The sequence below is a fragment of the Spermophilus citellus genome, assembly GCF_964194105.1.
Source record: "Spermophilus citellus genome assembly, chromosome: 17".
Taxonomy (NCBI): Eukaryota; Metazoa; Chordata; class Mammalia; order Rodentia; family Sciuridae; genus Spermophilus; species Spermophilus citellus.
This window is the reverse complement of record NC_138199.1, coordinates 4,608,012-4,635,930: the sequence shown is the minus strand read 5'-3', so window position 1 is coordinate 4,635,930 and position 27,919 is coordinate 4,608,012. Positions and strand designations below refer to the sequence as shown.

General features: G+C 57.4%; 2 protein-coding genes across 4 annotated transcripts in view; one reads left to right on the top strand and one right to left on the bottom strand.

The window, feature by feature from the left end:
- The window catches only part of SLC5A10 (solute carrier family 5 member 10), a gene marked incomplete at its 5' end in the record, with an annotated part of 66,931 nt that overhangs the window by 23,846 nt on the left and 15,166 nt on the right, over positions 1 to 27,919 (top strand). For all 3 annotated transcript variants that reach the window (XM_081272542.1, XM_081272543.1, XM_081272544.1), the window contains 2 exons: positions 35 to 240; positions 4,492 to 4,627. In XM_081272542.1, coding sequence (XP_081128668.1) covers positions 35 to 240; positions 4,492 to 4,627 — 342 coding nt within the window. The remainder of the gene's footprint in view (positions 1 to 34; positions 241 to 4,491; positions 4,628 to 27,919) is intronic.
- On the bottom strand, positions 152 to 26,631 carry FAM83G (family with sequence similarity 83 member G). The gene is made up of 6 exons (XM_081272541.1): positions 26,528 to 26,631; positions 25,324 to 25,996; positions 14,684 to 14,851; positions 7,117 to 7,241; positions 5,189 to 6,458; positions 152 to 689 (listed from the first exon to the last, which is right to left on the bottom strand). Exons 2-6 carry the CDS (start codon positions 25,852 to 25,854, stop codon positions 321 to 323), a joined length of 2,463 nt encoding a protein of 820 aa, XP_081128667.1. The 5' UTR covers positions 25,855 to 25,996; positions 26,528 to 26,631; the 3' UTR covers positions 152 to 320.

Sequence of the window (27,919 nt, the reverse complement as noted above, 5' to 3'; positions counted from 1 at the left end):
ACCAAACTGTCCCTGTCCTGCCCAACCCTTCCAGCTTTCGACCAGATCGGCGGATATGGGCAGCTGGAGGCAGCGTATGCCCAGGCCATCCCCTCCAGGACCATCGCCAACACCACCTGCCACCTGCCACGCACAGATGCCATGCACATGTTCCGGGATCCCTACACAGGGGACCTCCCATGGACCGGGATGACCTTCGGCCTGACCATCATGGCCACCTGGTACTGGTGCACCGACCAGGCAAGTGCCAGCAACGCCCACCCTCTCCACCTTCCTGCCTTGCAGCGTGGGCTCTGGTGGGTCCAGCCCGGACGGGGCTGCTAGGGGTCCTTGTGGTCCCGAGGTGCCTGGGCCCTCCGCTTAGAATCAGACGAGGCCCACTGGCTGCCCCCCGACCTGGCTTTTAGGTGCTTTGACTGGGACAGTTTGGAAAATGGGATTCCAAAGGGACTCGGACGCTCCTCAGTGGCTCTGCTATCAGCCAAGATGCGGGTGTTTCGTGCTGGCCTCGGGCTCCGGGGATCGGGCAGTATGCGGGCTGTCGGGCTGCCCTTGGGCTGCCAGTGCTGGGGGCCTACTGAGGCCAGGGTCACTTTCCTGGGAGAGCTCTGGGCGCCATCAGCAGCAGGGCGGTACCGGGGACCTCCTGGGGTCTTTGAGGCAGGGCCATCACGGTGGAATTGTTGGCCCTGGAAGAGAGAAACAAAGAGTAAGGACTGTGCAGGGACCCTTCCCAGGCACGCAGGGTGGGCCAGACCTGGAGCAACAGATTTCTGGCTCGGCCACTCAACACATTGGGTTTAACTAGTTTGTATGTCTCAGTTTCCTCATCTGTGACACAGACAGAATCATTCTGCCTTTGGGGTTGTAGCTCCTGCCAGATTTCCTCACCATCCCCACCAAGCCTTATCAATCTGGGCACAGGGCTGCATGAGGTTTAAAAACACTGAACGGGGTTGTTGGAGACCTGAATTTCTGTTGAGGGAAGAAGACAACTCTGGTCTCCCCCCCCCCCATCATGAACCCTGCAGGTGACCTCAGAAAAGCCACTTCCTGTCACTGGGCAGAAGCAGATGATACCCCTGCCTGCTTGTCCTGAGAGCACAAGCTGGGGACCTCTTGCCTCCCCTGTGAGGTGGGCAGGCCATTCACAGGCTACAACACTGAGGCCCAGACACAGAGGTAGACGTGGAGGGTGGAGTGAATTTCCGGGACTCCTGAGCAAGAGGGGCTCCATCAGTGTCTGCCCAATGACTCTCCCTGGGTTCTAACAGTGGGAAGTGACACAGACTTGGAAGTGACAGAGGCCCTGGGAAGCTGGGCCTCAGTTTCCCCATCTGTAACCCCACACCCCTCAGATGCCCACATTAGTTATGCAGTATGCCTGGACTTTCCAGGGAACATGTGGCCCATGGCAGATGTCTGCCCACCTCCCCTGGGAAGGCTGAGGGCCAGCCCAGATAGGAAATGTACTAGAGGAAAGATGGCAGTGGAGGGCGAGCAGGGCGTGTGGGCACCCCTGCCAGGCTGAGTCCCTATATCTCAGCTACCTCCTGTCTCCTTCCGTGTGGCAAGGCCTGGCACGGCACAGGCTTCCGAGTGGGATGCCATCCAGGAGAATTTCTATGAAGGTCCTTGGGGTCAGGACTGGATGGGCCTCACTGCACAGATGAGGAGCCTAAGACCCAAAAAGGGCCCTCCAGGGAGGCAGAGGAGGGACCTTGCAGACCCCAGATGGTCAGAGCAGCGGTCAGCTGATGGGCCCAGGGCAGGGCCTCAGCCTTGCCGCCCCATCTTCCTCCCCTTGGGCTGGGTCTGCCTGGAGGCTGTGGGGTCTTGGTCCAGCCCCTGGCACAGGTCTGACTCAAGGCTCCCAAGTCTCTAGCCCCTGAGGACTTTTGCGGACCCAGGGGTCTGACTATGCTCTGTTCTCTATGCTGGGTCCGTGGGGGCTTTTCATTTCTTCTATATACTTTTCACTGTTTCCAGCCTCATCCACAATGAGTAGGTGACAGTTTTGTGATCAGAGACAGAAACCAACAGCAAATGAGGCAGAAGGGCCAGAAGGCAGAGTCCTGGCCTGGTCTGGGTTCAGTGGCAGAACACATGGTGCACAGATGGGAATGACTCTTAGGGTCCTGCCAGCTCTGGTAGCTCCCAAAACTGTCCCCTGTTGATGCTGTGGTATGAACCAGAGTATCTTCCCCTAGGTCAGCAGCAACAGCCCCAGTCCTAACAGGGACTGCAAGTCTCTATAGTCAGCCATGACTGGCTAGTGGCCACACCCTAAGAAAAGGCTAAAAAAATCCTGAGAAAGAGAACTCACATCTACCAAAGGCCCTGGACCAGCCAGGCACAGGCTCTACTGTCCACACCAGTGACCTCACTTGGTCCTTGCAGCAATCCCTGCATTGGTAGCAGTAACCTATTTTGCAGACAGAAATGGGGTCAGGGAGCTGAAAAGGCCAATCTTAAGGAGGGAGGGAGGACCAGGCTAGGACTTGATGTCCCTTGTGAGAGGTGCTATGAGGCAGTTTCCCCACTGAGACCACAGAAGGTCCACACATTATCCCTGACACTCAGGGGTGAAGGAGCCACGCACGGGAGCATCCCTGTGGCTCATGGAAATTCAGCCTCAGCCCCTGTCCTGGAGCACAGGATGAAATAATGGAGACAAACAATGAGTCTCGTGTCAATGATGAAAGATGACAGATGTGCATGACACTAAGGCCTCGGGACTCTTGCAATCAGTCCAAAGACAATAGAGGAGAGAAGAGTCTAGACAGAACCTCCTCTAATACCCTCACTATCCAGATGGGGAAACTGAGGCAAGAATTGGTTCCAAGTCACAGCAAGCTGGCAGAGAGGCAGGACAGAAATCAGCTGCCTTGCAGCCTGTGCACACTTTTCCTCTAATGGATGTCTCAGGAGAGGCACACCTGTGGGGTCAATGCTGGGAACTATCTATTGAATGAGCATGCTTGGAAAAGAAGTTTAAATCACAGATATCTCCTGCTTCTGAGTTGCAGACAGCAGAGGAGATTTAAACTGTGGAATAGCACAGGAAAAAAAAAAATACATTTCACCTACTCATTGTGGATGAGGCTGAAAACAGTGCAACCCTATGAACACATGAAAAACTATCGGAGAGTCCACTTTAAAAAAATACGTATATATGTGTGTATATATATATATATATATATATATGTGTGTGTGTGTGTGTGTGTGTGTGTGTGTGTGTATATATATACACATAAAAATATATATATATACACACATATATTTTTCTTTTTCCCCCCAGTGCTAAGGATGGAACCCATCGCAGGCAAGTGCTCTACCACTAAGCTACATCCCCAGCCCCCTTCTCCTTTTTTGACATTGCTAGGGATTATACCAGACTGGAGGCATTCTACCACTGAGTTATATCTCCAGCCCTCTTATTTTTTGGGGGGAGTGAGTGTCAGGGATTGAACTCAGAGACACTCAACCACTGAGCCACATCCTCAGTCCTTTTTTGTATTTTAGAGATAGGGTCTCATTGAGTTGCTTAGCACCTCGCTGGCTTTGAACTCAAAATCCTCCTGTCTCAACCTCCCATGCCGCTGAGATTACAGGCATGCACCACCACGCCTGTCTTATTTTTTTTTTTATTTTGAGACAGGGTCTTGCAAGGTGTCCAGGCTGGCCTTAAGTTTACAATCCTCCTGCCTCAGCCTCCAGAGTCACTGGAGTTACAGGCATGTACCACCATGCCTGGACTTTTTTTTTTTTTAATAAGTAAAAACATAATATTGGAGCTAGGAGGGATTCATCAGTCCGAATTAGATTCCTTCCTTCTCCCATCCTGCAGATCTGGAAACTGAGGCTTATTAGGCTTTGTGTACATGGTTGGGGGTATAGCTCAGTAGTACAGCACTTGCCTAGCAATGTTTGAGGCTCTGGGTTCCATCCCTAGCCCTACAGAGAAAAAGGGGAAAAAAATTTTGCTTAAGGCCCCCAGAGGAGCTGGTTATCTCAGGCAGATTCTGAGACTCTCCAGGAGGGAACTGCAAGCTTCCTAAATCCCAGGCCTTGGCATTCCTGACCTCTGTCTGTGGCACATACTATTGGCACCAATATCTGCTCCTGGTACATGCATGAATGGCCAGCCACTCTCATGAGGGTTCAGGGGATGAGGGTGGTGGGCTGTGACCCTGATGCCATTAGGCCACAGTCTTCTCCAGCTCTGACAATTGCCAGAGGTGGACAGCAGGCAGGAGCCACAGCTTCCCTGTTGTACAAATGGGAAGATGGAGTCCCTGGGGACAAGGAGATACGTGGCCAACCAGGGTGAGTTCCAGTGGGGGATGCTGGCAGTGACAGCTAGGGCAGGTCTGGGGCCAGTGGGATGGCATCCTGTCTCATGCCACTCCCTGAGGCCCACTGGGATAGACCCTAACACAGGAAACCCCCCCGGGGCTGGGATTCACTCCCTCTTGCTCATGCTCCCAGGTCATCGTGCAGCGATCTCTATCTGCCCGCAACCTGAACCACGCCAAGGCGGGCTCCATCCTTGCCAGCTACCTCAAGATGCTGCCCATGGGCCTGATGATCATGCCAGGCATGATCAGCCGTGCACTGTTCCCAGGTAGGAAGGCTCTGGTGCTGAGCCAGGGCTGCAGGGCACTCGGGGTTCTGAGGCTTCGTCCTACAGAGGTGACTAGAAGGAAAGGCAAAGGAGGGATGTGAGCTGTTGCCCAGATGGAAGGAGGCGGGGAGTGGTCCCCGGGGCCACAAAGGGACAGACACAGATATGACATGGCACAAGGTCCAGATGAGGACTACGTATGGTTGTGTGACCTTTACACTCTGTGCTCTGCCATTCCCTTGTCTGCAAACTAGGGGACTTAACTACCCACCGGACAGGCAACAGAAAGATAGGACAACTCCAAGTGTTCGGACCTCTGGATGTGGACATGTGCATTTCCCGAGGTTGCTTTGTCGGGACCCTGAGACCAAGAGTCCCCAGCATAGTAACAGCCAGCCAATTGGCTCTGGGTGGTTCCCACCCCAGCCCATTCAGCAGTTTTTCTGTCTGTAACAAGGACAGCCTTCCAAGTCTGAAACATAGTAGCCCAAGGGATGGTGGCTCTCAGGTCACTTGCAAGGAGGACTCCCGTGAGTCCCGGGACAAGGGACCCCAACCCACCTGTGCCGCCTTGTCTGCAGAGCGCTGGGCCTGCATCTTCCTTGATGCATCTGCCTCTTCTCTCCCCCGACCATGTGCCCATGGGGACCCGCCCAGGGGTCCCCCAAAGGTCCCTCGGGTTATGTGGGGTACGCTCAGCTGCCGGCGGGGTGGTTGGGCTGGTCCATTGGCCATCTGCTCTGAGTGGCGCCTTCGAAGAGGGACTGAGCGCTCCCTCACCTCGAAGTATTCATCCGACATGGAAGAGGCCACAGAGGGCCGCCGGAGTCCAGGGCCATGGCCGGAGCTGCCTGAGAGGCTGTCCTGGTCACTGAGAGTCACGTAGTCATCGTCGTCTTCCTCTTCTTCCCCACCATCCAGCCCATTGGGGAACACTGACCCAATGCCATCGGGGTCATCCTGGGTCACAGACAGCTGCCGCTGGAGTGGGGGATGGCTTGGGTCCACCGTCCTGGGTAGCCTGAGGTCTGTCCCATTTGGAGGTGTCTCCTCTTTTGGGGTCTCCAGAGCCCAGTCCACGTCACTGCCATCCTGGGCAAGCAGGTCTGCCACGGGGACTGTCCGGGGCTTCGGCACAGGGAGCTGAGGCTCGGGGTCTCCCTGGGGAAGGCCATTCTCAGCTGGGACCCCATCGTGGGGGTCACTGGGCCCTGGGGGTGGGCAGGGCTCTGGGGAGGGGCGTCGTTCCTGGCTCTGTTTCCACAGCTGGTGCTGGGTACTGGCATGGGATGTGTCCCGGATCTTGATGCGGTTCATCTGACTGGGCTGGGGGTTCCAGATATTGGGGTCTATAATGTTGATGTAGCCCAGGATGTCACTGCCAGGCTCCGGGTCCGGCTCTACCCAGGTGGGCAGGTAGTCAAACATATTGGCCTTCTCCAGGTTGAGCAGTCCCGGATGGACAGGTGGCAGCAGCTCAGGGAAATCCCCTGGCCGCTCAGCCAGCATGGGGCCCCGCAGCCCTGGGGGTCGCTTCGTCTCCTCTTTCTCGGAGGAGGTCTTGGCAATCTCATCGGCACTCTTGGCCTTGACCAGCGCATACTTGGGGTTGACAAGCTTCTTGGCCACGGTGTCCGTGGATACCAGAGGGACTACAGACGGTAGTACGATGGGTTCTGGCTCCGGCTCCTTCTCCATGGGGATGTCCTTGAGGTTGACGCTCTGAGACATGAGGTACAGCTCCTGGAACTGCCGGTCAAACATCTCCACCACCTGGCCAGACAGCACGGAGATCACGTTCCGGTCTGTCCTGGCAGCTGACCACGTGAAACTGTAACACAGAGGCAGAGGCAGCTCTGGTCAGGCACAGGGACTTCCCTCCGGCCCAAGACCCCTATTCTAGTGAGCCTTCCTGATCCCTGCTGCAACAGACATCCAAAGAGTCCACTGTGAATCCCCTGGCTGGTGCTCACCAGATGGTGGCTGCAGGGTTCTGGGACTAAGAAATGGCCTGTGGGGCACAGAGGGCAGGGCACAGCTGTAGAGTTGAAACTGAGTCCTGGCTGCTACTGGATTCATTGAGACACTCATGTCCAGTAGTACCTGGTGGCTAGTGCCATCGCGGGTCTTAGCTACCACCACCCCTGGAGTGACTGTAGGCAGCCCTGCTACACTGTCTAATGGTACCTAAGGTTGCACCTGTCCCCACTGATGACTCTCAGAACGACCATCCTGTGGGCTTGGGAGGGGGCAGCTTGGCCCCCACGTCACCTCCAGGCAGGTTCACACTGTAGGTTGGAACAACCATCTCCTCGGACAAAAGCCTCCTTGCCCGCCCCCAGACACAGGCGCCAGGTGTGCCCAGCTCTGCATACACCTTAGCAGTTTTAGGACCAATGAACCGGAATAACCAGGGTGTCCGGATTAAGGGCAGAAACCAGCTGGGAACCAAAGGCGCCAACTCCTCACAGCAGCCATGGAGAAATCACCTGTAGGAGCCGCACACAGCCCGGTCTCCATCCACGAACATGAACTTCTGGGCCAGGGCGCCCTTGAACTTGGTGGCTGATCGTGTGAAGAACTCAGTTCCCCCAGTGCTGCGTACCCTAAGATTCTGTGTTGGGAGACAGAGAGGCAGAATCAGTCAACCATCACACTGAGCTCCCGGGGCTGGGTAGAGAAGGAGACTAACCAGGACTCAGGGAGGGCTTTGCAGGGAACAAGGATAAAGAAGAGATCGTGAGATGTGGGGAAAGGGCTGGTGTGTCTGAGACTGCAGGGTCCAGGTAAGGGGGGACACAGAGGACCCAACACTGGTGATGAAGGGTCTGAGCCAGGATGGTCTTGGGCTTTGGCCCTCAGTGTCACAGAACAGCACCAAAGAGGACAGAAATCAAGTGGCCAGGCCTGTTTGAGAAATGCCACATGGTGGGCAGAAGCCACTGGAGCATTTTTAAAAAATTATTATTATTATTATTATTTTTAGACAGGTTTCATAAGTTGCTGAGGGTCTTGCTAAGTTGCTGAGGCTGGCCTCAAACTAGGGCTCCTCCTGCCTCACCCGACCTTGTAGCTGAGATTACAGGCGTGCGTCACTGTGTCCAGCTATGTCACACGGTATCAAATGGGAGGGTGATATTTTGGAAAGGCCCCATGGACGGCAGTGACTAGGCAGATGAGAGAGGAGGGAGGAGAGTGAGGGGCAGGAAGGTGGGGGATGGATGGCCCTGAGGAATCTGGGTCTTCCACTCTAACAACTCCATGGTCTCTCCGGATGAGTGACCGGCCATGCCTGTCCCTGCTGAGTTCTGCTCCTGAGGGCAGGACTCTGCAAACTCTCCTACTTCCCCATTGCCAGGACACCTCCTGGCACCCCAGACAGGTTCAATAAACAGTCAGATTCAATTGTTCACCAAGCTGGCAGGGCTGGGCTCAGAAGCAGGTCAGCAAGGCTCTCGGACCACAGGAGGGGAAAGGAGACCCAGAGAGAGGAGAGGACTCTCCCAGGCATGAGAAGCAGAGCTGGATAAATAGCTGCTGGTTGTTCCCTGGTCCCTGGCCACGTCAGGGGTCTCTTTTCCCAGAGAGGAGTCTCTGGAACCGTCGGAGGTCCCTCCAGCCAGTGCTGCACATGTGGACCCAGGAAGTGCACAGTGAGCCTGGCTGAGACCCAGGCATCTAGGGACAGCCCCAGGGCTTTCAGAAGGAAGCCCCAGGTGGACAAGGGACCTGGGGCCATAGGGTCCGAGCCTCACCAGGGCATTGCGCTAGCATGAAGGCCTCCAGGTGTCCCCAGAGACGGTTTCAGGAGGCCTGTGATGAGGCTTGGGGTTCTTGGTGTGGCTGGTTTATTCATTCACTCTAAGGATCACACCCAGGGACACCCGACCTTGGAGCTACAGCCCAAGCCCTTTGCTTTTTTTTTTTTTTTTTTCTTTATTTTTGCTTTGAGATAGTGCCTCGCTCAGTTGCTGGCCTGGAACGTGGGATCCTCCTGCCGCAGTCACTTGAGAAGCTGGGTTTAAAGATGTGCACCACCACACACAGGTTTCAGGGATCCTGACACCTCAAGAGCATCCTGACTGGTCTGACTGAACACCTCCTACCATGGGGAGTCTCGCTCCCTCCCAGGAACTCTCGACCAGCTTGGGGCATCAGGCAGTGACACATTCTTCATCAGACTGAGCGGTGACTTGTCTACCTGTCCCCTTATCCACTCCAAGGCCAAGCTTATTAACTGCCCACAGGTTCGATTGTTCATTGACCCCTGCTAAGGCCCCCAGGGGTGGACAGAGATGACAGTGGCAAGGATCCTGCTATGGGGGAAGCAGATGAGTAAACACGGCAACAATCAGGAACACTCAGGATGAGGGAGGAACCCCGGGAGTGACCTGGGGGAGGCTCCCAGGAGAGACAGCATGGGTCAGGGTGGGAGAAGGGTGAAGCATTCCAGGCAGAGGGACTTCCAAAGGCCTGGCTCAAAGGAGTACCTCAGGGAGGAATGGTGGGTGAGGGAGCCTGCATGGCAGGCTGAGCCTGAAGCTGAGGGGCAGTAGGGAGCCATGGAAGGATTTAGAGCAAAAAGTACCACATGTCAAGAACCGTTCTGGCTCTTCTAGAAGGGAGAATGTAAGAGACGAGTGTGGAGACAGCAGGTAGAGAACCGGGGGGGGGGGGGGGGAGGCGGCTGTTGCAGGCGACGGAGGAGGACCTGAAAGAGGGAGAGGACCATCCACCACTGTCCCCTGCTCCAGGGCTCCTTTCCATGTCCCACCCCCCTCTGGCTGGGGCAGCCCCAAGCGTATCCACAGAGGATATGACAGGAACGGGCCCCTGGGTGGGTCCTCACGCAATGCTCACCCAGCCGTGGGGTGAACAATCGTCTTGCTGTTGGGCCCAACCCAGAAGGCAGATAAGCCTCTGTTCCCAGGGAAGGCTCCCTAGGCCCCCGCCCCGCAGGCTGCCTGTCTGCACAGCTGGCCACGGCCCAGGACAATTAGCACTCGTGACTTTGTACCCAACACAAGAACACACTTGGGGATGAGAGGTCAGAAGAAAGAACTTAGAGGCCTTCTCCTGTCACCTGGGCCCAACCACAGCCCAGCTCTGCAGCCGCCCATGGTTTCCACGCCCAGTGGTGTGTGCTGGGGCCATACCCCTGTCCTCGGCCATCAGCCTCTACACCCCTCTCACCAGTGCCACTCCTCCCCGCAAAACTTTGTCCTGATGAGAGGCTCGGAAAGTCACCGCTTACATCCTAGGAGTGACTACCACATAAGGCAGACCTTGTGCTTCTGACCCACTGTGTGACTCTAAGCAAGCTGTTGGCCCTCTCTGGTCTTTAGTTTCCCTGTCTGCACACTGAAGGGTTAGCCCTAAACTCAAAAGCTAATTTCACTCTAGGGCTCGGCAGCAGGTGGGGGCTTGCAGCAGGGCCCCCCATCCTCTGCCTCATGGGCTGTCCTCAGCCTGTTCCTGGGTGGGCCCCACCCCATGAGGCCTGTCCTGGATGAAGTAACGTCTCATGTGTCTGGGCTCGCGTGAGCAGAGGCGGATGATTCCACAAAGCTGCATTGTCTCCGAGGTACTGGGATACCCCCAGCATAGGATGGGCAGATGCATGGAAAGACAGGCAGGCTGGCCCAAGTGGGTGTCCTGGGTACATCCTTGGAGCCTCTGGAACCTCAGAAGGTCAAGGGCAAGTCAGAGCAGGGCAGGGGAGTGGAAGACAGTCAGACAGCCCTTCATCTGCTCTCAGAGGGCAGCTTCTTCCCCAAGTGCATATGGGGGCAAATTGCAGCCCATTACCCTGAAACTACCTCCAGGCCACCTGTGCTCATAAGACCATGTGACCCAACTGAGCAGGGTGGGTCTGGGCACTCGAGCTCTGGTCAGATGCGGGAGCCAGTCCTGCTACCAACTAGGCCTCTCCACACCTGTTTACTCCTCTGCAAAGCCACGTGCAGGGGTCCTAGAAAGTGTCTGGCTCTCACCGAGGGACCCATGAGCTCCAGGTGGCACAAAGGCTGTAACTGTACAGGGCCATGGGTGACTTACAAAGGGGACCAGAAAACATCTGGAATGGCAGCTGGCCAGGTGGACTCAGGAAGAGGAAACGACTTTCCCACAGTCTCCCAGTGGGCGGGGTTCAGCCCAGACTAGAGGATTGAGGACAGGACTTCAGCTGACTGTTCTCTGCAAGAGGCCTGTGCATCCTGGGTCAGAGGAGGAGTGGAGGCCTACTGATGTGCCCCGACCAGGCCTGGGCTGAGAACAGGGAACAAGTGTGCAGAAGCTAGAGGACAGAACCCAATGTGACAGGGGAGTCTGCACACCTGAGCTACTGGGCCTCAGCCAGTCTCCACTAAGGGACAGGTTTCACTCTATAATGTGGCTACGGGAAGTCTTTTATGAACCATCTTCATAGGACAGGGGATGGAAGGGATGGGACAGGGCTGAGCCAGTTTAGCTCCAAGCCCTTATCTGAGGGCACCTGGGTCTTCTAGACCAGGGCTGCTCAGCCTCAGCACAACTGATGTGGGTGAGGAAATTCTCAGGGGGAAAGGTCTGGGCACTAACAACATCCTTGGCCTCTACCCCTAGATGCCAAATGATCCGTGACAGTAAACTCTGTCTCTGGACATCGCCCTCAGCAGGGCAGACCCCTACCCCTTCACCTCCTATTTAAGACCCCTCCCTATACCCTGGATCCATCACAGATCCAGGCCTGGGCCAGAGAAAGCAAAGTGCAGATGTACCCAAGAGGGAAGGGAGCAGGGGGTCCCAGCCCGCCTCCCACATCGGGCTCCGTGCCCTGCTTTCCACGCTGACTGGGCTGCATCTGAGGGCCTCCCCCACCCCTCCTCCAGCCCAGGAGAAGCAGGCAGGCCTGTCCAGTGAGGGACCTGCATTACAGCTGAGCCTGGCGTCGGGCCTTCCCACGGTCATCCGGCTGACATTTCTTTGTTGAGTAGAAACGGGTCCAGCCTTCGCCCCAGTGGCTGCTGGTTTTTCCTGTTTGGCTGCACAAAGCAAAGTACCCGATCTGCGTTAGGCCATGAGCCTCAAGGCCCAATCTGGCTCCCATGGGCTCTGGGGCACCCCTCCGCACCCAAGAGCACCCCTAAATGGGGCCTAGTCACTGGCCTGGTCTTGTGACTCTAGAAGAGGCAAGGAAGCTGGGTGACAGGCTGGTCTTCTTCCCCAGGTCTGTTCTTCATTCGAAATATGGAAGGATCATCCCCCTAGCAGCAGGCTAGGGTGCTCGGGATGTCTAGGTAGGGGCTTTACGGATTGCTCACACTTGGGAGACCAGGAGCGGGTCAGCCTGAGCATTCATGGCGGCCATTCCCAGAATGTACTCGTACAAGCTCATAGCTCAGGAGGAAGGAAGGAAGTGAGGGTGAATCTCAAGACAGATGGAAATGGAAGCCTCTCGGCACTCAGACCACAGCTGGGGTCTGATCGGAAGGATCCTGCCTGTCCCCAAAGACAGGAAAGTAAGGCTCTTAGACGTGGCTCTTACTGTGCCTCCAGACACCCCACAGTCACTAATATGACCCCCACCCCAGGCACAACCTGCTCTCTAGGCCCCACAGAACTCAGGGCACGTCGGTGCAGAGCTGGGCCAGGGCAGCAGGCGGCTGAGGGGGGGCCCAGGGATTACCGGCAAAGGAAGTGTCCCCAGACAGGTCTGGGCCCAGCCAGCCGGCGGGCAGGGAGGAAGCTGGGCAGGCAGGACCTCAACAAGGTGACACCTGGCCAGGGCTGGGCCCACAGGAGCCTCTGGCTACAGGCCCAGGGCTGCAGAGGGGGCAGCTCAGAGGTGAGAATGAGGAAGCCAGGCTCACACTTTCTCATGAAGGTGTGTGGCTCCTGGGTCGGTCCACCCTGTAAACCCTGCCGCCTTCCCAGAGAGGGAGACGGCCAAATGGGGGGTGGGATAGGGGGAGAAGCCCAGGAACAGCTGTGTGAGCTGCCCCTCCCCTGCCCTGAGTGGTCAGGGGGCCCGCCGACAGGCCTGTGGTGCATGGGGCGGGGAGGGACTCACGCCCAAGCCCAGGGCCTGGGGTTTGTAATTTATTGTCATTGCCAACAGCTGCATAACTGTCCTCAACTCTCAAAGTGCTGGAACCACCACCGTCCTTCAGTTCCATCCTCAAGTCACCCTGGGAGGCACTGTCACAGCCATGAGGCACTGGAGGCCCAGAGACTAGAGGCCCAGAGACTGGAGGCCCAGAGACTAGAGCCACACACGGTGGTCGGGGAGACCATGTGTGCACCAGGGTGTTTCTCTACTCTCCTTTCCAGAGCCGATGTCTCTCTACTGGCTTTTGGGTCAACCCACCTGGCAGAATGTCTTTGGCCTCCCTCAGTTTCCTCATCTGTGGGAGCCCTGTCCAGATGGCCACTGACCCCTTGTAGCTCAAGCACTCCAGACTCCCGTGACCTCACAGCCACCCTCACCGCTCACTCCCAGAGAGTTCAGAACAGGGGCAGTGAGGGCTTCTCAGCACAAGGCGGGGCCCCAAGCCTCCCGAGTAGTTCTGCATCAGGGTCCCATTTGGCGGCCACAGCTGTACCTGCCTCTCACACCAGGGATGAGCGGGCCGAGTGACGATGGGTGTGAAGCAATCACTCGGCATGTGGCAGGTGCATGTGGGCATGTGGCTCTGCCAGGGTCTCTTCCCGGGGTGCAGGAAGGGCTGGACAGACAAGTGCTGCCCACAGGGCTGGAGCCTGTGCGGTCCAATTCCCAAACTCTCTTTTTCCACGCTGTGACTCTGGCATGAGCTATATGCCACCAGAGTGGAATCACGGCACTAATTACACAGCCGGCAGGCGTGGGGCTGAGGGTCAACCTACCAGAGAGACCACATGAAAAATATTCCTGAAATTAGAGACTCGAAGCAGAGAACTCACACCCACTTGAAAGAACTCGGCTTGGGGTGGGGGTGGGGGGCTTTGACAATTGCCGGCAAATTACAAGCCTGGTGCCCGGCTCCTGGGTAACCACCCCAGTGCGGCCCACCCTCCTGCATCTATCTGCGTTCCAATCACAGGCCTGAAGCTCTGAGAGGTAGGACCCTCAGAGGTTGGTATGAGCCTGGGGCTAGCACCCCCCCCCCAGCCCCTGATCTCTAGCTTAGCAGCAGTGGCACCCAGGCACAGGACTGTTACCTCATGTGCCAAATGGGAACAACACAGACCAATCCCACTGGGTTATCAGGGGGATTAAATAAGCTAACACAAAAGAAGTGCCCCATTTGGGGCCTGACACACATCAAAGGCTACAGAAGCAGTAACTGTTTCTAGGCATGCTGATCTGTACTCAGAGAAACGTTCTGCATACAGTAGGTGTCAAGCATTGGTTGGATGGAAGAAGGACTCTCCTTTACCCCCCAGAAAGGCAGCAACAAATGCCAGGGTACCTGAGTAGAAGAGCACAGCCACATCATCTCATCTGCCCTTCTGCCAAACCAGGAGCCCAGAAGGGGGAAGCAACTAGCTCAAGAACACACAGCGAAGCAATGCTGAGAACCTGGGCCCCACTTCCCGATTCTGTGTGTGTGGGTGGGGGGGGTCCTCTCTTCTCCACCTCTGTTCCATCATCTCCCCCAACCCCAACATCTGTTCTACTGTGCTCATGCACCTCAAATCCATTTCAACTCTGACCTTGCAGAGTTGCATTTAGCAACTGAGACAGGCTTGCATTTAGCCTAAGAAAGAGCTGCCTACTGTCTGAGCTCTCTAGATGGAGCCATGAGCCGCCTAAGGTTACAAATGTAGCACAGGCTGCTGTGGAATATTAACGTGATAGGATACCTGACATGAGCATCAGCACCTGCTTGGTAGGCACTTCATCAGCGTTTACCTGTTGGAGGTAAGATTCCCTTGGCCATTCAAGCTATGCGACTGCTTTGGGCCACAGGCTCTAGGTGCTTGAACTCAGCGTGCACCTACTGGACTCCTCTGCAATAGGAAGGTGCTCCAAGTGTTTGTTGGCTGAATGATCCTCACCCTCCAGTCACCTGGGCAGATGGAGAGCCAGCTCACCTTGAGGTGTCCCAGGTGCATGCGGGCCCGCTCACACATGTGCAGGAAGTACTTGACGTTGCTCTCATCCACAATGATGTACACAGCCACCTTCCTCTTGAAGCCAGCGTCCAGCAGGTCTTTGAAGATGTCCACGTCGGTAAACATGTCCATGACCACAGCTATCACCTGGGAGCAGAGACAGAGAGAGACCGGGTTTGCCAAAGAACCCAGCAGTGTAGACGGGGCCTTGGCAGATCACCCCCATCTTGCGGAGGCACATGCTGGCCCAGAAGCCATAGGAACAGGACTGGACAGTCATGGGCAGGACGGGACGCTCAGAACACAGAGATCCTCGTTGGGGCCTTGGGCTGGACTCCATGGGGACAGCAGGAAACAGAGCCCATCCCACGCACCTGCCCTTTCTGTTCGATGAGACCACGGAAAATGGCTCAGCTGACACACAGTGAGGAGCGCGGAGAGGGGAGTGGGAAGCGTCAGTCTGTGCGTGCCCCAGGGCACCTCCTTCTTTACCCCTGGCACATGCTCGGACCAGCACTCAGGAGGACCCAGAGAGACTAGGGGCTCAGCCCAGGGACTCTGTGTTGGTTCATTCCTGGTCTCATGCCCAGGTCAAGACCTGCTAGGCCCTGCCTCTTCCCAATATCTGGTGACACTGAGATGAACCAGAGAGCTGGGGAGGAGGGCAGCAGCTGGGGCGGCCCTCGCCTAGGGCTCCCCGTGTCCCCGAGCTGGGGCAGACTTTGGCAGGCCTCCCCTGCCACCACTCCTGTCTGGTGTGAACAGAGACCAGACCAGCATGGAGTCGTTCTTGTCACCTGACAACATCTGTCCCCACCACGGGTAGTGCATCTACCGATCTTCCGCCTGTCCTAGCTAATTGGTGGCCTCAGTTTCCCCAGCCTGGGCAGGAGACCAGGTGAGTAAAGGCACAGGACAGAGCGGACATGGGGACAGGGCTGGCCGTGGAGCCTCATTTCTTCCCTGGCCACTTGGCAGCATGGGCCAATAGCCAGACCAGGGCCTATGCCTGTCACTGTTAAATCACGCAGGTGTCCAGCTCTCTAGGCTGCCTGCTCCTCCCACACTTCCAGGATGGCCCCACTATCCTGAGTCTGAGAACTGCCCCGAACCTTACACAGAGAGGCTAGGAACGTGCTAGGAACTCCCCAAGCTGGGGAGTCAAGCTGGAACTCACCCAGGCCTGCCGGGGAGCCAAACTCACCCTACCCCTGCCATAAGAGTGACCTGGAGGTCTCCCTCCACTAGGCTCTGTACATGCAGGTGATGGGAGGCAGCCTGGAGCCTGCCAGGGACCTGCCTGCACACCCACAGTGAGCTCACCAGGCTGGCCCCTGCAGGCCCATCTGGGCTCCTCCTGGGCCTCAGGCCCCTGCTACACCCATTGCTCATTTGGCACCAAAGCCCAAACTCCTGCACAGAGAAGGGTTCCATGCCTACCCTGCTATGAACTTGCTGTGTGACCCTGAGCAAGACCCTTAACTCCTCTGGGCATCCAGTTTTCTCATCAATGTAACAGGCTCCATCTCGCAGGAGAACTGTGCGTGCTCAGACACAGCCACATGTGTGAAGGACCCTGACACAGAAGAGAGCCTCGGGGATACCTATTTGATGACCCTTCCTGCACCTTCCAGTCCTCAGGCAATCCTCCCAGCTCCTGCTCCTCCAGCACCAGCAAGCACCCTGGCAGTGAGATCCCACACGCAGCTGGATAAACTGAGGCTCCGTGAGGCCAACAGACTTGATAGAGGTCACAGAGAAAGTCAGGGCAGAACCTGAACCAACCCCAAGCCAGGCCAGGGCTGGTGTCTGGCCTCTTCCCTTGGACACATGGGTCCCTGTGGTGCTCTCTGCTAAAGCCCAGAGAGTGAGGGTGCAGGACCGGTCAGTCCTCCCTGGATGCAGAGGCGTCCTCTCCCCACCCTCTAAGGAACAGACTCAGAGTCACCGTCTCCGAGTCTGAAGGGCTGTTGGGGTACAGTCAACACAGAGGCTGGGACTGGCAGGTACAAGCCAAAGGCAGGCAGGCGGGAGCACCAGATGAGCAAGTACTTTCTGCCCCCCAGAGCTGCCCAGGGCTGAGCAGGTATCTTGATAGGGAGTGAGCTCCCCAACCCAGGAGGCATTCAAGAAAAGACAGAGATTGCTTGGGAGGAGGTAGATAAGAGGGCAGAGGAGACATCATGTCTGCTGAGTGGCTCTGATGACCTCGGATTTTACCACCAGCTGAGGGTAATGATACCCTGAGGTTGGGGGCAGGACGGCAGCAGGCAGCTCCTTACCGGGGATTCCACAGCGAGGACGTGGGGCCAGCTGCTTGTAGCCCCACGACGCCCGTGAATGAGCCGCTCCTGGGCAGGCAAATGGCCTCACGTGCTGCCCTGGAAAGGGGCCTGATGGGGCACAGCCAATATGCCTCTCCCCGGAGGCACACCAGCCCCCTCCCACCCCTAGATCGGTCAGGGCAGGTTCCAGGCCCTGCGCACCTTGGCAGATGGGTACTAGCCCTGGGCTTGGGCGGGGGGGACATGCCCCAGCAGGACCTGTGCCACGTGCAGTTCCCCCAAGCTGTCCTTAGCCAAGAGCGTACCTGCTCCAGGGTGCATGTGCTGGAGACTGGCTCTGTTGGGGCCTGCCCCCCATCGGGGATCCCCCACAGGTCCATGGCTGCAGGCTGGCTCTCCCCAGGGTAGCATTAGGCTATGTGCCTAGTGGTCAAAGGAGGGCTTGTAACAGGTGCTAGCTGATGGTGGTGACAGGGCCAGCCAGCCACATGGCTCCCTGGGCTCTGGGATATTGCTAGAATAGGGACGGGGTGTCTGGTGCTCCCAGCAACCCTCTCGGCTTGACCTGCCCCTGGTCAGGCCACCAAGGTTTCCTAGAGGTCCCTGAGACATATCATGCCTTCCCATTTTATAGACGGGAAAGCTGGGACCAGAGTCAGCAACTGAGGCCCTGGGTTCCCACCCTCTGCCAGTCCCCAGCCCGCGCCTGGCTTGAAGGTTTACCAACTGACCTTGAAAACCAACAGCAACTGGCTCCTTGGGTCTTCACAAAAAACACCGCAGCAGCAGTTCTTTTCTCGGTTTTGCAGATGAGGAAACCGAGGGATGGTGGCATTCATTCCCCTGCCTAATGATCTGTTTGGATGGCCCAGCTCACTTGTGACACAGAGCTCATCAAGGGCAGAGCCCAACATGGGGCATGGCCTGAGGCAGGTCTCAGAAAGCTTTGATCAAGTAAGAAGGAGACTCAGTGGCTCCTCGGCCCACACGAGTGACTGCACTAATCAGGGCACAGGCCACAGCCCCTCCTGGTCCCTCGGTTTCCCCATCAGTAGAACAGAGGGTTAAGACAAGATGCCCAGGATGTTCCTCTCTGATGTCTTGGAAGGACCCCACCTTTCCTCTGCCCTTGTGCCCTGCCCACAGCCCGGCACAGCCTGTCTAGGCTTGGCTGGCACATCTCGCCCCACCCATGGGCCTGTGACAGGAAGTGCCAGTGGCCACCCCACCTTCCTGCACCCCCAAAGGCCCCACCAGGCCTAAATTCACAAGTCCAAGACGTTCAATGACTTCCAAGCAGAAAAGACAGGAAGAAAACCACCAAACACATCATAACCCAAGACATTAAAAAATCAGAATGGAGAATGGCGAATAATTAAAAGCAGCCAGAAGGAAAGAAGACCACTACAGAGGAAGGACCCGAGACAAGCAGACGTCTCGCTGGAATCAAGGCAAGCAGCAGACAAGGAGCAACATCTTCAACGTACTTAACTGGAGAAAAAGGTCCACCTGGGATTCTGTGGCCAGGGACAACATCTTTCAAAACCAAAGATGAAATAAAAACTTTCTCAGACGCACAAAAGCCACAAGAATTCAGCCCAAGGAGACCCCGTGCTACAATGACCGCTCCCTGGTTAGATGGGAAACTGAGGGTCCAAGAGACTGCTTAGTGTGCTTGGGTGGGGTGCCTGGCTTCCCTCCCTTCCCAGGGCTGTGGAATGGGCTCAGCAAGATCAGAGCTACTCTTCTGCCCTAAACCCTCTCCTCCAGCAGCAGGGCTGGGCTAGACGTCTGTCTCAGTTCCCACTGAGAGTTCTCACCCTGCTCCCCCGCCCCTCATTCAGGCAGGATCAGTGAGGTTCTCGGGGTGTCAGGGAGGCCTCCTGGGATCCCCTGGGTGGTGCTTCCCTCCGAGTCCTGGCACCCTCCAAACCAGTTTTCCCATCCTGTCCTCTGAAGGCCTGTCACTGGGAGAGGACGGGTTTGGGGACTCTCGCCTCCCAGGGTAGAGGGAGTGTGATCCCAGCCACTGTCCAGGAGAACTGGGCCAGCCAACGGACTCTCAACCCGCACGCCCATTCCTCTTCTGGAAACCCAGGGAGATGCTGATGGCCACTCCCACTTGACAGAGGGCAGTCACTCTCCCAGGCTGCACAGTTCCTACTCGGCTCCCAGGCTCTTCTCCCAGGGAAGGGAATCCCATGCCCATCCCCAGCCCTGACTCCACCCACCACCTCCCAGAGCACACCCTGGGTTCCTCCAACCTGCCTGCCGTCAGCACTGCCCAGATGGTCCATGCCCCTGGACGCCTAGCCCTGTCCAACAGATCACTCCCTGCCCCCTCTATGTCTCATTTTCTGTTCTTGCTAACATAGGGAGGTGGGTTAGATGGCCTCCCTGTTCCCTTTCCCATCTGACATGTGAAACATTCTCCACTTTGACTGGTAGATGGAAGAAGCCTCATGAAGGCCAATTAAAGGAGGCTGGGGCCTCCTGAGTGCCAAATGGCTGTAGCAATCCATCAGGAGGCACATGCTGGTCACGCCCAAAGCCCTCTGACCAGAGCCCAGCCTAACCCAGTGGTGTGGTGGCGCTGATTCTCACTTCCCCCAGAGAGACATCAGCCGCCCCCCCAGGGCTCAGGAATGATGCCGAGACAAGGGGCCGGCAGAGCCTGAGGAGAGATGTCAGGTGACACCGGCTGAGCCCTGCGGATGAGGCAAGAGGGCGAGATCTCTCCCTCTTCCCGCCGGCCATGTGGGGCCTCAGAATTCTCAGGGCTTCCAGGGCCTGTAAGTGCAAGACCTGCTCAGACAGAGCATTCACGGTAAGCAGTGAAAATCAAAACGGAAATCTCAGAATCACAGATTGGAAAGACCTGAAAGCCTCCGCTTCCGCAGGACTTAAGAATGACGGACAGGCACTGGGGTCACTGAGCGTCCTTGTTCCTCAGGAAGCCCTGGAGAGGACCTGCCCAAGATCATACGGGACAGGGTCAAGGCTAGAGGGCCACCAGACACCTATGTCCTCTCTGCTGCACCCTACCGAGACCCTGCTTGAACTCCTCTCAGGACAGGGGGCTCCCCACCTTCCCACCCCAAGTCCTCCCAAAGAGGGGTGAGAATTTGACCCTGGAAGCTCCCCAGCCAGACAGCCACTGAGTGCTTTCCAGAGCCACTTTTGTTCCATTTAAATCTCACCAGGAATTAGGTTACTGTACGTGGTACTTCCAGGTCTCCCCACTTTAAACAATCCCCATTCTATAAATGAAGAAACTGAGACCCAGGGCTGTGCGGCCTAGGAGTGGCTAAGCGGGACAGGCAGTCTTTGGGGAGAACCAGTCCCTCTGCTGGCCACAGGGGTGAGACCCTCAGCTTCAGGGTAACCTCCAGAACCAGGGAGACCAGCAAGCAACTCCAGGGAACCCAGTTACAGGTCCCCGCACACCAAAGACCCTGGTGTGACCTGGAGAAGGCTGTGGCCCACTCTGAGCCTGTTTCCTTATCCATGATATGAGAACAGTCCTCAACTCTCGGGGTGGTGAGAGGGAGGACAGCGGCAGGTGTGCTACCACCTGCGTGACAGCAGAGGCACTCACTGGCCCAAGTCCAAAGGTTCTTTTCCTGGCGGGGCGCTCTCGACTCTCAATTAAGATGCAAGCGCCGTGGGGTAGGGAGCCTATGGAGAAGACAGGAGCCAACACCTGGGATTAGGATATCAGATGGTTCCCCGCCCTAACAGGTGAGGGCCCCAGGCTGGGAGCCACTAGAGTAGACAGGAGGCAGGTTCCTAGCCCTGGTGTGCTGCGAGCCCGGGCTAGCTGCTGTTGCTGCCCGCGCAGGCCACCTCCATCCCCAGTGCCCCTCTCTTTGTGTCGGGTGCTGTCCTAATATAGTTGTGCATGGCTTCGTGAAGGGGGTACATTCTGAGAAATGCATTATTAGATTTCACTGCGTAAACGTCATAGAGCAGCATGTTCACACAAAATAAGGCAGCTGTGAAATCCCCAGGCTACGTATACAGGCGGCTATGGTTGACTAAAGTGTTGTGATATGGTGCGTGACTACTGCCAAGCAATAGATGTGATAAGAGCCCTCCCTCCTGGTCCCAGGCCACTGGGACCAGCACTACCATGGCTCCCCATTACTGGGCCCAGTGTGGTCAGACTCCTGCCCCCTCCCTCGTCAGCCCAGTGTCTGAGAGCCAAGGAGCCCTTGTGAAAACGCTTTTACTGTCCTGAGTCAAGCTGGGGACTGGAGATGAGGCCCTGATGCTCCCATTAAGGGGCAGAGCTCAGAAGGAACAGCCCTCGCAGCTTCCCCCAGGGAAAGGGGGGGGCTTCTCGGAACCTGCAGACCTGGGTTCTGGGCCCACTCCTCCTGTTCTCAGCTCTGTGGCCTGGGGCAAGTTATTCGCCCTCTCTGAGCCCCACCAAGTCTTGGTGTCCTCCTCTGGACCATGGAGACGACACCCCGTATGGAGTTGTGGCCAGGATTACATAGTGTCGATAAAGTGCCCTCTCAGCACCTGGCATAGAGTTGGCATTTAATAAATGCCTCATTAAGCTGCTCTTATTCTCCTGGAGCCAAGCTGTAGGCCAGAACTTCAGCATATAAAGGCGGGGACCCGACAGAAAAGATCTGGGGTTAATCAGGCATCATGAAACCTGGGCTCAACTTCCTGCCTGCTGTGTGGCCTTGGGCAAGAAACTTAACATCTCTGGGTCTCCATTCGCTAGCCCTGGTCTGGCGTGCAGAAGTCTGGGTTCCAGTCTGGGTCTTACCTCTGGCATTTCCTCTGCTCAGTTTCTTCAACTGTAAAAAGGAGACCATGTGATTTGTTCCCCTGGGTTGTTGGGGACTGGTAAAGGGATCCTGCTAGAGGCTCACCCCCATGTTCACAGGAAGGTGGGGGTACTCAGCATGTGCTGAAAGAGTGACTTGCTAGAACATCTAGACTCACTTCTGGTTGAAGTCACCCCTCTCCAGCTCAGCCTCACCCCTCTCTGAGGCCGAAGTGCAGCCGCTAGGGAGGCTGGGACTCGTCCCTCCCAGGCGTGATTCTACAGGCCCAGCCTCTGGTATGCAGTTGGAACCCCACAGCAGGTTTTTCCCCCAGATAAATCACTGGCTCGGAGAGGCTGGGGGAAGGGCAGGCAGGTGACCTTGCACCTTGGAGTCAGAGCCCATTGAGACCGGAGGGCCCCTCAAAGAGCGTACGCTGCCAACTCAGGGCAAAACCACTAAGGGGTCAGAGGCAGGACCCACCCATCCCTTGTTCCGAAGAAGTCCAGAATCACAGGACAGCGGGGTGTCAGAGCCGAAGGGACCCTAACAGTCTTGGAAGCCTGTACCCATTTTACAGGCAGGATGACTGGAGCCCCAAGAGAAGCCAGGGCTGGTCCCAGTCCCACAGCCAGGAGGAAGCAGAGCAGGAGGCTTACCCTGGCTCTCCTGGATCCTGAAACTCTCACCCACTAGTCCCACGCGAGTGTTTTGGGAAAGGGGAATCCAGTGGGCGTCGTCCGGTTGGAGACTCAGCCACTCCCTGGCAGCCAAGTTGGTATGGGCTGAGTGCCTGCTGTGTCACTTCCCTGCCCTGGGGTCTGCCTGTGGTGCTGATGTCAGGCAAGGTAAGAGAGGAGGTGGCAGGCTGGGGCTGTCCTGACTCAGCACCAGCAGCCACAGCCCGGAAGAATCCCTGAGAAGGGACCCAGGTAGTGGCTAGTGAAATCCCTGCCCCAGGCCCAGGGGACTGAGACCTATTCTCTGCACTGGTACTAGGTGAGAAGAGAAGGCGGGGACCAGGGGACAAGAGGTGATTCATAGGGACAGATAAGGCAGGGAGAGCTCCCACAGGCCAGCGGGCAGGCAAAGCGCCCAGTCAGCATCCACAGCGTCCCGGCCCTGCCCCTGTGAGACTGAGAGGCAGCACGCAGGGCAGGGGAGATGGAGGATTGCAGGTTGCCTGGATCAGGGGCCCCTCCCAGGCCCCGCCTGTCACTCTGTCCTGCTACTGTGGCCCAGGCACCAGGCACAAGAGTTAGGTCTTAGAGTTTGAGCACGACACAGGCCTGGTCCCCACCCTCCACCCAAGAGCTAGCTAGGTGACCTTAGGAAGAAACTAACCAGTCTGGCCTCGGCTTCTCCATGTGGGTAATGCTGCCCGAGATTACGAAGTGCCTTCCACTCCATCAGCAGTAGCTATTGTCATCATCCAAGCCCACACAGTTTTGGTCACACATCCAGAACGGATGTGGCCGGGGGACACAAAAGGCCAGAAAGTGGGAGCACCCCCCAGGCTGTGATGCCCCATCTGAGAAAAGGGGCTTGGTCTCCCTCCTGTGGGACCATGAGTTCTGCTTATCGTGTGACAGAGGGTTCTGATAGCACAGGGCAATGCCTACCTGTTGGGAGCTGGGGGGAATCACCCATTATAGTGCCACACAGGAGACTGGGCCTCCCACGGGAGGTCAGTGTCCTCTGGGCTGATGACACCCATAACCTCCTGGGAGTTTTGTGGCATGGAAATGAAGCTACAGGACCCACATAGTGGGGGTGAGGATCTCAGCTAGGGACTTAGAGACCCGGGTCAGCAAGGGAAGCCCTGAGTGCCCAGCCTGGCCCTGGGCACACCTTATCTGGCCCCATCACTGGGTAGAGCCGTCTATCATTCTGTCTGTGGGAGATCAGAGCCTACAGCTGTTGCCATGCCACAACTGGGAAGTGCGATCTGCCTCCTTCCTGAGGTTGGGGTAGGGGATGCACTCAGGGAGATGGCTCTGAGGAAGGGAACCCTGGCATCTAGCAGGGCCTCAGTCTCCCATTTTAAAAAAGAGGGTAGGGGCTGGGTCAAGGGTTGACAGTAAGTCCTCTGAGCGGGGAGGGCCCTAACGTCAGCACCTGCCTACACCTTGGTAGGTGTGGGATGGATTATACAGCCTGCAGGTCTGCAGGCCCCTTCCTCCGCCCCCTTCCTCCAACTCCTTCCTCACTCCCATCACCCGATACTCCCTCTTCACAATAGCCAGAGAGCAGCTTTTGTCCAAACCACCCCATTTTACAGACTAGAAACCCGAAGCCTCAAAGCTGCCTGGTCTGGTCAGCCAATGGGGGGGCAGGGGAGCAGGCAGGCTGGGAGCCAGGTTCCTCGACATGGCTAACTGAGGGCAGCAACTCCACCTTTCTGGAAACTTCAGCCAGGGCCACCTCATCCCCTCCTGACCCACTTCTGGTTTCTCTGCCTAAAACCTCCCTCGGGTGCCCCCATCAGCCAGAATGGTCCCCCAAACTAGCATTCTTATGTTGTGCAGTTAGCCACCCCACTCTGGGACTGGAACAGTGAAAGGGTCAGACTCAGATAAGGACACCTTGTCCCACAAACTGAAGCCACAGCTGGCTTCAGAATCCTTCTCAATATACAGCTCACTAGGCAGGCCTTCTCCACCACACCAGGGTGTGCTCAGAAACCACAAAAGGCGCTCATTAGGAAAAAGCACCCACTGAAGGTCATGGCTGTCCAGCGATGGCCTGGCAATCTCTGCAAGTGGCATGCATTGCCTCTCAGAATGTGTGTCAGCGTGTCAGCAGGGAATGGCCACCCACAGCCAGGACGCTACACAGCCATGCAGGAGTCAAGAAGAGGAAGTGCAAACAAAGCCTGAAAAGTAAAATTCAACCCAGGTGGACAACCTTCAGCTGGACTCTTTACCCACACCCATGCAGGGATCCTGGTCCAAAAAAGTTCTGCCATGACAAAGCTTACAAAACAGCTCGGAGAGGGTGAGCCAGAACTCACTCAGTTGCTCAACAGCCAGGAAACAGGCGGATGTGACTGAAGGTGGATGCCCAGGCCAGCCTCAGATGGCTTAGGTTGCTTCTCAATCTCCTCGCCTAGTCCCCCAACCCCTACAAAAGCCTTCCCCACCAGAGAGCTCCAACTGTGAGTCTCTAGACTCTCAGAAGTGATGTCAATTGTCCTAAGGGAGAGTAGGTGAGAACCCTACCGTTTTTTTCCACCACCCCCTATTCCATTGCATTGCCTCCTGGGGAACCCACTCATGAGGAAACGGCATGACACTCCTCCACAATGCACAAAGGCCCTTGGAGAAGGGGCAGCCCAGTGTCACCTGCCAGAAGATCCAGGCACCCTATTCCTCTGCAAAGAAACTGAGGAATGCCGTGAAGGTGCAGGTGAAACCTCCTTCCAGGAGTCAGACAGAAAAGCAGCAGAGACCCACTGGGGACCTTGTGGGGTCCCCATGTTGTGCTCTAAGTGAGCATAGGTCAGCAGTCCAGCATTTCTGTAAGAACTCCCACTCAGGGTCCCCCTCACCTTCTGGGCCTGGCTGATCATCTTGCGCACCACCTCTTTGATGTGGGCCTGCCCGTCTATGGGGGGCTGCATATAGACGCTGGCCCTGGTCACTCCGCGGTAGGCGATGGTATCGGGCCAGCCTAGGTCCAGCTGTGGGATGGAGCGGTCGGACTTCTGGGGCCAGTACTCCAGCGAGGGCAGTGGCAGCGGCTCCGCCTCAGTGGGGGTCCCATCTGCCCCACTGGTTTCCTCTCCATCACCCACCCCGTTGACCTGGGTCCCCTGGGAGCGGCTGCTGGTACCCCGAGGATCCTCAGAGCCCGGGTCGTACACCTCGATAGTCTCCAAGATGCGCTTGAGTTCCAGCTCCGAGAGAAAGTCGCGGATGTTCTCCCGCTTTAGCACCTCGTAGAAGGCCTCGGGGCCACGGGCCACCAGGGCCTCCAGTGCCAGCCGCTGCTCCTCGCTGTAGAAGAACTCCGGCTTGGATTCGCTGGAGCGCCAGTTCACGTGGCTGTCGTCCAGACACTGCACCTGGGAGAAGGCCATGCTGTCACCTGCTCCAGCACTTGGGCTGGGGGTGGATGGGTGACACCGCTCTGCAAGGTCGGGATCCTAACTCCGGCCCCGGCTGGGGCAAAGCGCGCTCTGGGGCCTCCCAGCGGCTTCAGCTCCTCTGCCCATAAGGATCCTGTGGGAAGAAACTGATGAGCGCCAGGCGCAGGTCAGAGGGCAGGAGGGGCGGGAACCGGCGACAGAGCTGGGGGTGGGGCTGGAGGAAGGAGGTGGGGAAGGGAGAAGCCGGGCTGAGGGTGGGGGGTGCGATGGGAAGCGACGGTGAGGGGCCGTGGGCCGCTTCCAGGACCCACTGTGCCTGTGCCTGTGCCTGTGCCTGAAGGGCACAGGGGACAACATCCCCGATTCCCCGAGCTGCCTGAAGTCCCAGGCACCTCCGGAGGAACCCTAGCACAGCCAGGGAACTTCCAACAAGTTTGCAAGAGTAGGAGGCGAGAAACCGAGCCACCTGGCGCTGCGCTGTGGCTCCCTGCGCTCCCGGAAAGGGAGGGTCTTCGCTCCACGATCGGGGCCGGCAAACCCGAGAGGCCTGCCCGGAGGAGGCCGGGGACTCGGACAAGGGTCCAGGAGTCCCGGGAGCGCGACTAGCCGGCGCCACGACCCGCGGTGCCGGGATCGCAGGGGGACGCGGCCGGAACTCGCTTACCGGGCGGGCGTGGGCGTGGGCGCGGGCGCAACGCGGAGCTGGCCACAGGAGCCGCGGGCAGAGCGAGGCGCACAGGCGGCGGCTGCAGCCCGGGGCTGGGCGGGGGCGGGCCGCTGACTAAGTGCTGCCCCGCCCACCCCGCCGCCACCACCACCTGAGGTCACGTGCGGCCCCGGGGGCGGGGCCGGAAGCTGATTCACACACACACACACACACACACACACACACACACACACACACACACTCAAAGATAGAAGTCTTTGACAGGAGTCTTTGAAGGCTGTGCGACCCCCTCTCCTGCGCCACCTCCATCTCCAGGTGCCTGCATTCAGAAAATTTCAGGGGCCAAAGACCAGGAGCTCTCAAAGAGGGACAGTGGTCTCCCTCAGGTCACACAGTGGGCACCCCCCCTCCCGCCCCGGGCGCACAGGGTCCGTGGGCGACCCTGGTCCAACACTAGCTGTGTACAGTCTCGCAGGTGGGACAAGAAGTCCGGGAGGCTCTGTGGCTACCTAGCTGTCCAGCAGTGCAAGTAGAGTTGGGTTCCTGGGCTGGAAGCCTCCAGGCAGGGGTAGGGCACGCGCACACTCACAAACACACACACTCCAGGGGCTTTCACAAAGCCTGACGTACGCAATTCTTAGTAATGAGCCTACTGACTGCTGGGAGGAGTCCCTGGGGACTTGTCCTGCACCAGGAGCAGTGCCACATCAGAACCTTGGGACAGGGAGGGGTGGAGACGCGCCTGCTGCTGGCTGGAGTCAGACCCACCAGCTCTCTGCTCAGCGTCTCTGGGGCTTGGGACCCTAGTTAAGGGGAAGCGTGGGGACCACATCTGAAGGCAGACTGTCAGGGCGGGACAGCAAAGCCCATTAAACTTGGCCCAACAAACATTTCTGATTCTGTCACCTGCCTCAGCCAGTGTACCAGGCGCCTGGGTCAGTCCTTCCCTCCCAGCCCCCAGGACTCTGAATAGAGCTGACTTGAGGCCCTAAGGACACTGCTCTTGTGCTCTGCTGAGAGCTGGCCATCACATTGCTCCTCCCCCAAGACCCTCCAGACACCCCCATTGGATCAGGCCTCCTTGGCTTGGAAAGGCTTGAGCAGTGACTGCAGTTTTCTTCCATGCCCAGCACCCCTGGAGTCCCCACCACTGATTCCTCAAGCCTCAAGTTCTGCACTCCTTTTGAGCATCCACCCCAGTCCCAGTGACTTTACTCTGTCCAAAGGGAGTGGCCCCAGAAGTCAGGCCCCTCACTCCTCCCAGGGACAGACACACATACCGACATGCCCGCTAGGTCTAGAGGAAGACAGTGGTTCTAATGGGAAAGCTCTGCCAGGCAAGTCCTGAAGCCCCGTTTATACCCCCTCCCTACCACTGTGGATCCCCAG

Coding starts and splice junctions, on each gene's coding strand:
- FAM83G (XM_081272541.1), bottom strand. CDS start 25,854: ATGGCCTTCTCCCAGGTGCAGTGTCTGGACGACAGCCACGTGAACTGG. Junction 14,852..25,323: donor TGATCAGCCAGGCCCAGAAG/GTGAGGGGGACC, acceptor CTCTGCTCCCAG/GTGATAGCTGTGGTCATGGA. Junction 690..5,188: donor CTGCAGACAAGGCGGCACAG/GTGGGTTGGGGT, acceptor TCTCTCTTCCAG/GGCCAACAATTCCACCGTGA.